At 47.1% G+C, this 13,362-nt stretch overlaps 1 protein-coding gene across 2 annotated transcripts in view; it reads right to left on the bottom strand.

Annotated features, from left to right (window-relative positions):
• ADAM17 (ADAM metallopeptidase domain 17) overlaps nucleotides 1-12,621 on the bottom strand; it is a 33,568-nt gene extending 20,947 nt beyond the window's left edge. Inside the window, exon 1 of one of the 2 annotated variants that reach the window (XM_042878944.1) lies at nucleotides 12,510-12,621. In XM_042878944.1, coding sequence (XP_042734878.1) covers nucleotides 12,510-12,606 — 97 coding nt within the window. In that variant the 5' untranslated portion in view covers nucleotides 12,607-12,621. The remainder of the gene's footprint in view (nucleotides 1-12,509) is intronic. The other variant, XM_042878935.1, reaches the window with a different exon arrangement.
• Nucleotides 12,622-13,362: the final 741 nt, after the last annotated feature.

Genomic DNA, 13,362 nt, shown 5'->3' with positions numbered 1-13,362 from the left:
GGCAATGGTTTAAAACTAAAAGGGTGGGGCAGGGAACTGAGACTGAGTGGGCTTTGAAGTCCCTTCCAATCTGAGCCATTCTGTGATTCCATCACACCCCTCTCAGTTCCTCACCAGGCCACGCTACCAAAGCACCCCAAAGGACCCCAGAGCCTGCTGACAGATGGCCAATCTGTCCTCATACTCTCCCACCAGAAGCCACCAGACCGCAGCTCCTGGGCTGCTCCTTAGCACGTGGCCCCTCCCTGCCATTTGGCAACACAGGAAAGGCAGTGCAAATGCAATTCCCTGATTTCTGTTTACAACACACAGGTCGAAAGCACCTGCAATCGATTACCAAGCATTTTGGGTTATATGCAAAAGCAAATTTCCACCACCTTCCTTTGTGGGATGTTGTAACTGATTGCTTATGGCACAGCACCTTCTCGCAAGCGGCTGCACCTAGCAGGAGGAAACAAGATAAGAGAAACTCTAGTCTTAAACTCTTCTTAATTAAACCTGAGGCGCAGTGGCACTGCGCTGTGCTGCTCGGGGCCTTGCACATTAACTTCTGACCACGGTCTGCCCAAAGGGCACGGCCCCAGCTGCACAACACAACCAGCCCTGCTGCCTTCTGCTCCTACTTGCAGAGCACTGCCCCAAAACCAGAGGAAAGCCACGGCTAAGAGCAAGATGCAGTCGCCTCCATGGCCAGTCAGAACGACCTGCGTCTCGATTTTGTGACCTGCAGAGCCTGCTAGAGAAATTACGGTTTTGTTGAGTAGGCAGAGAACTTCAGAAGTCCCACTCCAGTCCCGCTCCACTTAGCAAGGGTGAGTACAGAACACAGAGCCATGCGATGAGTAACATGTTCTGCTAGAGTAACAGCTGAAACGGGGCACTCCTACTTCCTGGGACACCAAAACAAGAATGCACTTGTTAACATTTCCTTCTTCCTAAATGTTTGCTTTCATTTTACTCGCAACATGTAATTAACTCCTAAGACATGCTGCTGCTAGACATAAATCAGTCAGCTAATTCAGGTATCAGACAGATGTGGAAATCGATAGATTCATAGCACACAAATCCCAGTTTTTCTGTTAAGATTTTCATACTGTGAAAACCAATTCACGCTCATGATTTATTAAACATAACAGATGAAGTGTCATTCTAAACGAAACACAGAGGTGTACAGAGCCCATCCGTAGGCAGCCTGTGGACAGAAGCCATCACGACCCCAGAGCTCACTATTTTTTATTTGAGTTTAATGATCCAACTGGCATTCCTGCTCCATTATCTCCACTGTGGTCCAAGAGTCACTCCCTGTGGGCTTCAGTGCACTGAGCTGACTCAGGTTTTCCTAAACCACATTCTCGTGGTTCTTTTCCTTCCATCCCCTCCTAGATTTCTGCATTCTTCTCTTTTTGGAGAGGGACGCCTTACCTCCAGCATTAAACTCTAACATTTACATCTTCATTTTCATTACCTTATGATAGCCAGCCTTCATCCCACGCACCTTCCCTGCCAGGGGAACCCCTAAAACACTGAAAGCACTCAGGTTTGCAAAAGAAACAGTGAAAGAACATCGGTGACAGAGACGACAATCCAAAATCAAAGCAAACCCACAGCAGTGACTTGTCTCCTCCTCACAACTTGTGGTTCTTCCTTTTCCTTCACCCCATTTCAAGGCTAAGTTTACTGCCCCAAAACTACCCCTTAATACAGGAAAGTCTCTTCCAAGCAAACGATGGGCTAATGGGCATTGTACCAGACTACTCCATCAGCAAAGAGCTCAAGAATGTGCTGGCCAACACTTCAGTGGAATTGGAAGCCACTGCCTATTTTTTTCAAATAAGATGTTTCTCTTCTAGTATTCTGCTTCCAATTCAAATACCAATGGCATCTTTCTCCAACCACCCTGGCTTTCATAAGCAGAACAGTGAATTCCCATGATCTCATGCTCAATCTATTGCCCTGAAAGCAACAAGTAAATGAGGCAAGTCAGCCATTTCATAAGCATTCTTTTGAATTACATTATTTATGCAGAGGTTAAGCTTATCTAAAGACACAAATTTTGAAACTGGAAGACATAATTAATATCTTAAAAAATTCTCTTGATAGTTATCTGATTACAGAAAATGTCTCTAGTTGAAATAAGAGATCCAGCAGCATTTAAAAATTTTACCTCCAGGAATTAAAAGTGACCAAAGGAGCTGCAGAGGAGTTTGCAGGAATAATTACAGTTATTATTCCTCCAACCATCCAACAAGAAATAAAAGCAGAAATAAATCTGATGTGAAGGGGCAGTGGGGCGGGATGACAAGCCTGGAGACAGCAGTCTGGGAGCAAGCACAACAAGCACTTGGCTGTGTGACTGTTAAACCACCTGGATCTCCTAACCTGGAAAAAAAGAAAAGGGCTCTTGTCCATGTTTTGTGTGGCACTCAGTGCCACCTGGGTCCTGAGCTCTAGCTGATTGCCAGCCAGCACCAAACACTCCCAGAAGCCGGTGAGCAGCTCACCAACAACTCTTCTGATTCAGCTGGACAATGATTCAATGGCTGAAGGGCTCCATATTCCTCATTAGGCCATCCGATGCTATTCTTCACACATCAAAACACATGAATTCAAGTGAGTAGAGACACTTCAGATGTAACTCACAGTCCTAAGCTAGACCAGAAAATACAATCCCAAGTCTTTCCAACCTTAGAAGAGGTAAACAAAGTCTGCAGCACCCCACCTAGAACAGTCGCTCTTGGGCTTGCAGCAATGTCCAGTCAGACTTTTTACACAGGCAGATAGCAGTAAGACAAGGGGAAATGGTTTTAAACTAGAAGAGGGGAGACTGATGTTAGAGATCTGATTTATCCCAGGTATTTCTACAAACTGGGGAAAGAGCTCCTTGAGAGCGGCCTGCAGAGAAGGGTTCTGGTGGACAAGAAGCTGGACATGAGCCAGCAGTGTGCGCTTACAGCCCAGAAGGCCAACTGTGTTCTGGGCTGCATTAAAGGGGCGGCCAACAGGGAGAGGGAGGTGATTGTACCCCTCTACTCCCCATCTGGCGTACTGTGAGGCCCCATCTGGCGTACTGCGTCCGGCCTGGAGCCCCCAGCACAGGAATCATGGAATCACAGAATCACCAAGGTTGGAAAAGACCTAAAAGATCACCCAGTCCAACCGTTCACCTATTCCCAATAGCTCCTACTAAACCATGTCCCTCAACACAACATCCAGCCTTTCCTTGAACACCCCCAGGGTCGGTGATTCCACCACCTCCCTGGGCAGTCCATTCCAGTGCCTGACCACCCTTTCTGAAAAGTAATACTTCCTCATGTCCAGCCTGAATCTCCCCTGCCGTAGCTTGAAGCCATTCCCCTTGGTCCTATCACTAATGACACGAGAGAAGAGGCCGACCCCCAGCTCACTAACAACCTCCCTTCAGGAAGTTATAGAGAGCAATGATGTCTCCCCTGAGCCTCCTCTTCTCCAGGCTGAACATTCCCAGCTCCTTCAGCCTCTCCTCATATGGCCTGTGTTCCAGACCCCTCACCAGCTTTGTTGCCCTCCTTTGAACACGTTCCAGGGCCTCAATGTCTTTCTTGCAGTGAGGGGCCCAAAACTGGACACAGTACTCAAGGAAGGACATGGAGCTGTTGGAGCAGGTCCAGAGGAGGGCCACTAAGACGATCAGAGGGCTGGAGCACCTCTCCTATGGGGAAAGGTTGAGGGAACTGGGCTTGTTTAGCTTGGAGAAGAGAAGGCTCTGGGGAGACCTCATTGTGGCCTTCCAGTACTTGAAGGGAGCATATAAACAGGAGGGGGAACGGCTGTTTACGAGGGTAGGTTGCGATAGGACAAGGGGGAACGGTTTTAAACTGAGACAGGGGAGGTTTAGGTCAGATATTGGGAGGAAGTTTTTCACACAGAGGGTGGTGACACACTGGAACAGGTTGTCCAAGGAGGTTGTGGATGCCCCATCCCTGGAGGCATTCAAGGCCAGGCTGGATGTGGCTCTGGGCAGCCTGGTCTGCTGGTTGGTGACCCTGCACATAGCAAGGGGGTTGAAACTCGATGATCTGGAACTAAATGAACTAGATTGTGGTCCTTTTCAACCCAGACCATTCAATGAGTCTATGATTATGATCCTATGTCAGAAGGCAAGTCTTTATCCAGAGGGTGGTGAGGCCCTGGCACAGCTGTCCAGAGAGCTGTGGGTGCCCCATTCCCGCAGTCGCTTAAGGCCAGGTTGAATGGGCTCTGGGCATCCTGAGCTGGTGGGGGGCAGCCAGCCCATGGCAGGGGTCAGAACTGGATGAGCTTTAAGGTCACTTCCAGCCCAACCATTCTGTGATTCTAGGATGAGATCCATCTGTGGGAAAGCTGTTCCACAGTCATTTGTTACACACGTTGTTACCTCTTCCTCCAGTACCTCTGGTACAGAGCCACTGCCAGACAGAAAACAAAGAGAACTGAAGCACTCTCACTTCATGTGAAAGAGCCCATGCATGCTCTTAATGGTTTCAAGAAATCATTTTACTTATTTCCTCCAAAACAACTGCTGATTTGCTCAGTGAGTATACATAAGAAGAACTTGTGAGAGAAACAGGTTCAAGAACTCAATAGGTGTCAGCCTGCTTATAAAACATTGCACAATAAAGGCTCTGACTGTTCAAACACATTTCTAGACAAACTCATCAATAAGACTAGCCAGCCACATCAGCAGTGCTAATGCTGAGCATTCCAAAAGGCAAGTTTTTGAGCCGTCCCTAACTCTAACAAAATTGCTAAACCACATCAGAAAGGAGTGCCTGAACTTAGTCACCATGCAGCCAGACAAAGCCTCCAGGTGCACTTACCTCCCAGCCTGAGGGCTGTGTAAGGCAGGCAGCAGATTTACTGCCTCTCCAGTGAAGAAAACTGATCTGCCTTTCCTGCAGTTTTAACTACCTTATTCACAGGACACTTTCAGAAGTGGAAGAGCTAGAAGTCTCCAAAACAACCTTTAGCTCATCTCAGGAAAAAACTTGCTCATACAGCTGTACCCTTATACTACTCCTATGCTTTTCTGTACAGGGAAACATTCATCAATTTCAGGGCAGTATTTTTCTTTAAGAGTGCAGATTTTATTTGTCAGACACCGCACAGATTATTATGCTGCTACTTCTGGTTATTTTGAACACAGCTGAATCCCTCCTTCCCCCCCTCAAGTGGCTTCTATATGTAACCTCACAAACTGCCAACCTTGGAAATTTTCTCCTTCACTACACACCTCGTAAATTGAGGCCAGGTAGGAACAAGAGGATTTTCTGTTTGATTTCTCCATGTGCAAGCAGACAGTACTTTCTGGAGGAAAAAAAAAGCAATACCTGATCAAATATTGACATTATGAAGATAAGAAAGCCCCCTGAACTAACAATCTCACATTCAAAGTGAAACAGGACAATACAACTGTCTTGTCTTGAACCAGAACAGCACATGATGCTCAAAAAACCCTAAATCACATGCTTTCATATGTCCTGCTGACAAGAAGAGCCAAGTCACAAGATGCAGTCTTCTCATTTATCCGGCTCTCCAGAAACTGTCAGTCTCACTACTGAGCTTGCAAACCACAAAACCCTGATGTTTCCCAAATAAATAAATACTAAAAAAAAAGAGTGGAACTGATTCCAAGCAGAGATTAATTACTGTGTGGGCTACCGTGGTGAGATTAGTCCCCTCCTCTCTGACTGCACTTTTCCTTTTGGACATTACTTTGCACTCGCTCGGATGTGGCCTTCCAAAAACTGAAGGCATATCATAGCACTGAGGGGCAGAGCTTGACAGTTTCAGCAAAAATCTGTAAGATAAAAAAGGAAGGCAGGGAATGCAGAGGATACTAAAAACTTGCTCAACATCTCGTTAATTGCAGATCAAAACTGAGTGGGAGGCTGCCACAGGTGCCTCCCTGCAGAACAGAGCCTCCTTCCCCTCTCAGCCCCTAGGCCATGTACCTGTGTAGGTTAATGCAGGTTTCAAGGAGAAAAAAAGGACAATACTAAAAGCAGCACAGGAAGGCAAGGCAAGGCAAGAGATTAGGACATGAACCACACAAATACGAGCTGAAAAGTGGAGAAGTTGCAGGCAGACAAACAGTACAGTCACATACATCTGCAGGAATGGCAAGCATCAGGAAGATAATCAGAACCACCGGTGTCCAGAGGACTGCAGGAAATCCCCACACTGAGCATGTTAACCCAGAGCAGAAGAGTGAAATTGGGATGAGTCACTGCTGCTATCAGCCACGAACAGCACTACTCAGCTGTCAGTTTTTAACTGTGGGAGAAAAGAAAAAAATACTACGAAGAGCAACCTTGAATGCAAGGCAACGTTCCACTTCTGGTCGCTCATAGTGCTTACATGCGTAAACCAAAGCCACATAACGATATGGATACGTTCTCACAACAAAAATCTTGCAGTAGTTAGTTTGTAACAATTTTAGTGCTGAGGTTCTTCTCTTAGCTGACTTGAAGTACTTGTCTGCAGAATTATACTTCCATCATATTTAATTGTTTTTCTCAGTTGAAAATTAGAATGTTGACTGCTTCACATGAACAAGAGAAGACAAGCCACAAGAAGTACTTTAGGCAAGGCTCTGGGGCTACAGGGGTGCCCTGTGTTAGCACATAGTGGAGCAAGCTGGCTCCTTGCAGCCCATGGGCACCAAGCAGAGCAGATCTCCACACGCGGAAGTGGCTGTTGCACAGAGGAGATTGCAGCCCATGGATATGTATGTCTGCAGGAGAAACCCCCAGCTGGAGCTGCTGCCCACTGAGAGCAGCCCGTAGTGGCGCAGGAGGACTGGGGGAGCTGCTACCTGCAGGGCCCCGTGCTGAAGCAATCCTTGAAGGGTGGGCCCTGTGGTACAGAGCCATGCCAGAGTATTGCTCGGAGAGCTGCAGCCTATGGGAAGCCCAGGTGGGATCAGCTCAGGAAGGACAGCATCCTGTGGGAGGGACCTACAGGGTGCAGAGAGTGACCGAGGAGGAGTAGCAGAGATGAAGCGTTATGACTGACCACAGCCCCCACTCCCTTGCATGTGGGGGAGAACAGGAGAAGCCTGTTAGTAACAGGCTATAAACTATATTACTCTCACTGTACTGAGTCTGTTTTAGCCATGACAATAACTGGTAGGTGATCTCTCTGTCCTTATCTCAGCCCTTGAGCCCTTTTCCACCGTATTTTCTGCCCCTCTTCCTTTGAGGAGGAGGAATAACGCAGCAGTTCAGCTGACCCTCAGGGTAAAACCACCACAGTTAAGTACCTCTACAGAAACATCCACCAAAACACAGCAAAAAAATCAGCAATGATTTATATTCAGTAAGACAGGCTATGTCTACATGAAGCATTTGCTGTTTGTATGGGAGACAAAATGGACAGGAGACCATAACTGTACAGGTTTACTACAGCCTGTAATGCTGCCTGTGGAAAACACTGCCTCTATAAATTCCTGCAACGACCAAAACCATTGCACAGCACCCTGGGCTGGAATCACACACCAAACACACTGCTGCTCAGACTGCACGTTCTCGGATTCTCCTCTGTGTGGTACACTGTGATGCACACCCCCAAACTTCAGCTTTTGGAGTGAAACTGCTATGCCAGCTCAAACCAAAATAGCTGCTTTGCTATACAGAACATTAAAATAGGATAAGAAACACCAATGGAATGACAGAGCACGGAACTACTTACATTATTTGCCTCTTATCTAGGTCTTGCCCCATTTTCTAACACACACACTTCCACCCAGAAGAACAAAGTTTAACCTCTATTAAACTTTGGCTTCAAGCTGCGCCAGGGTAGATTGAGGCTGGACGTTAGGAAATACTACTTTTCTGAAGGAGGCACTGGAACGGGCTGCCCAGGGAGGTGGTGGAGTCACCGACCCTGGAGGCGTTCAAGGAACGTTTGGATTCTGTGTTGAGAGATATGGAACTATTGGTGATAGGTGGATGGTTGGACTGGATGATCTTGTAGCTCTTTTCCAACTTCAGTGATTCTACGATTCTGTGTTTCTGTGAACCTTGCATAAGGATTTTGTCAGCAATTATCTCACTGCACACTCCTGACATGAAGGTAAACTTCCAGCCCCTTCCCTCCTGTACCAATACACAGATATGTTCTTGGCTTTAAGGACTTTCTGTGCCTTGTCCCACTGAGGGTGATGGATAATTCAAAATTGACTGTGGATGATTTATGCTGCCTTCTGCATCACTAAGCTAAGTTTATCCATCATCACCACCATCTTTTTTTTTTATTCAATAAGTCATAAATTATGGTCTTCTAATGTATGTCACACAGATCCTTACTGAACGATTTTAATCAGTCATTTATTTATCTGATGCAATTCATTTTGAGCTGTGTGCGGTCTTTGAGAAGTACTGAGATAAAACAGCTCAAGGCCAGGTTATCTGCCTCAGAATCTCTTATTGATCTTTTCTATATTGCATAAGTGAGCAATTCAAAGAATGTTGCCTGCCCAAGACAGCAACAGCTATTGCATTTCTCCCTGCCTAGCTTATATTTAGAGATCTCGAGAAATGTTAGACTAAGTCAGATGTTGCATATAGCAGATTACATTCTAGGCAATCCTGAGTAGGTACATAACACTCTGTGGCAATGTGCTGCAATGGAAAACGGACTGAAGTAATACAGTTATGGCAAAACAGTCAACAACACTGAAGCTGGATATTTGTGCTGTTCTTTTCAAGTACATTAAGCCCCGTTATCATTCAGACATGTCTGAGCTCCAACAAACAGCGTAAATATTTAATAGTTATAAAAGGTTATCTTCAGAGATAAAGGACAAATGAAAGAAAAAAAAAAAAGTAAGAGCTGGCATTAAATTTTCAAAGACAAAACTATAATAAGCCATTGTATTGACCAGTACAAATCACAGAACATCCCAAGTCAGCAGGGACCCACAACTGAGTCTAACTTCCAGCTCCACACAGGACCAGCCAAAATCAAACCCTGTGTCTGAGAGCAGTGTCCAGATGCTCCTTGAACTCCAGCACTCGGGGCCGTGCCCACAGCCCTGTGCAGCCTGGTCCATGCCCAATGCCTTCTGGTGCAGAACCCACCCCTAACCCCCAGCTGCCCCCCAACACAGCTCCATGCCCTTCCCTCGGGCCCTGCTGCAGTCACACAGAGCAGAGCTCAGCGCTGCTCCTCCACTCCCTGTGAGGAACACCGCTTCCACACAAACTGGAAGCAGTTCAAACTGAGGCTGATGCGCTCCTACCTCCAATCCTCAGCCTGTGCACAATCTCTCCCCATTCCACACGCACAGGGCAGTCACACTGTCAGTGAGTACAGGGAGCAAATGGCACACGCTACCCCAACAGAGACACTGTGCCCCTTACCAAAAGATGGCGATCAGCTTCCAGGCAGCTCAGCTCCACGCATGCACTTACAAAAATGAGGAAGGGATCAGAAAGCAGGATTGTGGCAGTCCCAATTTAGGTCAGTTTAAACTGCTGGAGCACCACACCCTAACATTCTTTCAGCTGAAAAATGCTAGGAAATGACACAAGTCTTTTTCATCTACGTATTCTATTCTGTCAAATTCTGTTTTCACTCAATAATACTTTTTCCTTGCTGAAATAAATAAGCTTTTAAAGAGACGAGCAATAAAGCTCTTAGCCATGAAACAAAAACCCTTGGAACTTCATGAAGGAGGCTACTTGTCAGAGCTGTGAATTATTTCACTCTAGAAAACTCAACCTCAGGTTAACCAGAACAAAGAACTTATTACAAAGAAAAGATGACATTTCAGAAAACTGAGCTGTGTGTAAAGTTAGGGAAACAGAACTCCAACAAAAGATGAACATAAAATCAGAGTGAAATAGGCAAAAAGGTTTTGAAGAGCAGTTTGTCAAAAACAAAGCTACCATCTGAAACAGCCATTACTATCACCAAAAGAACAATCCAGAGAAATAATCAAAGGGGCTCCTAAAACAACTAAGCTGCAAAGATGACCACCAAGAATGAACGCTAAAGAATTGCACCAAAAAAGAACCAAAAAAATCATTGACTTTTGCTTCCCTGACAAACAGATAACAACAACAAAATGAGAACTACTAGACCTGTGGCTAAATAAGATAGCAGTGAGCAGCCTCCATAAGTCTTTATGGAACTAGCAGTAACTTATTAGCCTTCTGAAAGGAGAAAATGCATGGATAAGCATAACACAATTAACTGAGCCTATCTGGATTTATAAAAATTTTAGATGAGCTCCCTCACAAAATGCTTTTACAGATTCAATTTACTGAGTGATAGAACAACAAAATGCTTCATGAAATTCAGTGTGTGAGATAAATGCAAGAAAAAAAAGCCTTACTATACTTGTGCAAAGTACTTCAGCATAGTTGCTGCTACTTAAGGAAAAGGTCTTGGAATGACTACTAAACAACAAAAAGAGAGGCCAAAATAAAAAGCATTCATCACTGTGCTTCATCATTAGTAACCCATGGCATCTCTGTATCACAAATGCTGGCTGCAGTTCTAGCATGCCATGCATCTCACATAAATAAAAACCCATACCAATACAGGGCATATACATGAAAGGAACAGAGACCAGTAAACTCGTGAACTTTTTCTCATGCTAAGAATTATTACACAGACCAAGCTTCTGTCACTTGCAGAAAAAGAAAAAAAAAGACAAAGGTGACAGATTATAAATGTCTGCAAGTCACTACAGTATGGGGAAAATTACTAATTGTTCCACATCCTCTAATTCTGGCAACAGAACCCAAGAGTGACAGTTTAGAAGCAAGTAGAAGAAAGGAGTTTCTCCTCCACACATCACGTAATAAAATGGAAGAGCTCATAGTCTGGGCATGGTGGTAGAGAGGCCTGGAACACAAAAGAATCAGGTAAGGTTACACAAGTTTGTAGCAATTGGGTTCTTTAGAAGGCGTAACATCTGATGGTCCCAGATGTGACCTCTGCCTGAAGAAGCCCCTGACCATGATGCTAAAGGGATGTGCTGTATTTGTTGCATTTTGCTACACTTCCTGGAACATCCCCTGCTGGGTGCTATCCCCACCTGCTTCCTGCAGTGACTAACTGCTGTGGCCTGCACTGAACAAAAAGTCAACTGGAGGTGTGGGAGAGTGACAGAGGCACAGGCTGGTACCTGCCAGGTATCCAAGATCTACACAAGGAGCTGGGCCCAAGGCAGTCACCACCTGGTGACACCAGAGTGGGCAACGAGCGACTGCAGCCTCTGCTTCTCCACAGGGAGAAGCTCATGCTCATCACAGAGATCTGCCACATCTTTATGTGGGAGATGACATAGTGCTTTTGCATAAGTAATAGAATGTTGAACCAAAGGGACATACCTCAGGACCCTTGATACAAGGTAAGGTTTGATTGTGGTTAACGAATAACGTGTGCACATTGAGAGGTAAGAGGAGACTGTCTGGCAGGTTAATTTGTGTACTCTCCTCCCTTGGGGATATCAGTGGGGGAGAGTGAGCTACCAAAGGTAAAGGCTGTAAGACATACATACGCACCCAGAACTGCATAAGAAGAAACAAACTTATCTGGCAGGTACATGGTGGGAGATGAGGCAACTGCTTTATGGATTCCACTTACTTGAAGAAACAAAGAGAAACAGACTTTGTCAACTGCGTAGGGGATGTGCGTGCAAAGAACGTGAACCTGGCAGCAGAGAAAGTGTGAGAGCGACAAATGTGCTTTTGCAACTGAAAAATCCCACCGACCAGCTAGGATACCAGCTAAGCTTGGATAGGTAGATACGTAGCAGAAAGCAAGAGGCTCCAGTGTCAAGATTAGGGAAATGGATGGGGCAGACAAGATAAATATTTACAAAACTAGCAGAGGTCAGGAGGTAACAAATTATGGAGCGATAATGGGAGGGAGATAGCAAGCTTTGGATAGATGGTGAACCTGGAGTACTCAATCAAGGATGAAACAGGAGGAACACTCAGTGTCAGCAGATAGGGGATATAAGTCCATGATGTGTATCTGGTTGTGCACTCTGCTTGCAGGACACCCACCACTGCAATCGCAAATTAAAACTTCTTCACAAGAGACCCGGTCTCCAAGAAGTCATCTGAATTATTTCTCACGTTTATTCCAAAGTAAGTGCTCAGGTACGGGAGCTAGATAAAACAGCCTTTCTCCACGTTAAGCTCCCTAGAAGCCACCTTCAGCTCCAGCAGCTTCACGCTCTCCGCAGTGGCGACTCCAAACAGAGCCACGAAGGGACAACGTTCACAGGACCGCCCGCGCTACCCCTGCTGCGAGGAACCCTGTGGGCACACAGCGGAGGCACGGCGCTCCCTCCGCACCGAGGCCCAGCGCTTCACACCGGCGGCAGCGGGACCGCAGGGCCTCCGGCAGCCCCAGCCCCAGCCCTGCCCTCACGGCCCTCCCCGTTCCGCTCAGCGCAGGGCAGCCGCTCTCCCTCACACGTACCCAGGCCCGCGGCAGCGCCCCCCACCTCCTCCCTCCCCGCCCCTTACCGTAGCGCAGCTCTCGCGGCGGCCGCCCCAGCGCCCGCAGCCCGCCCGGCGCCCAGAGCAGCATCAGGGCAGAGACCAGCCACAGCCGGAGCCTCATGGTCCGAGCGCGCGGCTCCCTCCCGCTCCTCCGTCCGCCCGCTCCTCCGTTCCGCCGCTCACATTCGGTCCGGCCAACTTCGCGCTCCGCCCGCCCGCAGCACTTCACGCAGCACTTCACGCCGCCCCGGGCCCGCCGCCCTCCAGGGCCCGTACCCGGAAGCGCGGCCCCGCGCGGAGCACTGTGGGTGCGGGCGGAGCCGCCATCTTAGGCGGCGCTGCGCTGCGCTGCGCTGCGCTGCTTCCCGGGTGGCTGTGTGAAGTGTGCGTCAGCTCAGATGGGGGATGTTCGTTGCTTTTCTATGAGCTCTTCCAATTCTACTGGATAGCGGGATGGGCGCAGAGTGCAGTGTTGAAGATACGGGTGTGCACTGGATATACAAAGCGGCACAATTGCTTTTTGTGCTCTCGATGTTGGTGGCTTTTTTTTTTCCTAAATATTAATGTAGTTCACTGTGCTGTTGAATGCTGCCGAGCACTGAGCTGCCACTGTTCTACAGACACCTACTGGGGTTGCAAGATGTCACTCCTCAAGTGCAGTGGTCTGTGCAAAATGGTCTGTTATTCTCGTATTACGGAATTATTTTTTCTTCTCTTGCATCACTTTGCATCTCTCAGTACTGAAAATCATCTCTTTTATGGCCAGCCACTGAAGGCTCAGGTCAGCTGCCGAGATGTGAGTTCTGCTTCAGATCAGAGGATGATAGTATGGTTTGGTTTGGAAGGGACCTTTAAGATCATCCAGTTCCAACCCCCT

Source organism: Lagopus leucura, unplaced genomic scaffold (assembly GCF_019238085.1).
Source record: "Lagopus leucura isolate 7727_CA_CO unplaced genomic scaffold, USGS_WTPT01 Super-Scaffold_73, whole genome shotgun sequence".
Taxonomy (NCBI): Eukaryota; Metazoa; Chordata; class Aves; order Galliformes; family Phasianidae; genus Lagopus; species Lagopus leucura.
Note: the sequence above shows the minus strand (reverse complement) of the source record. Positions and strands in the feature narration are given on the sequence as shown.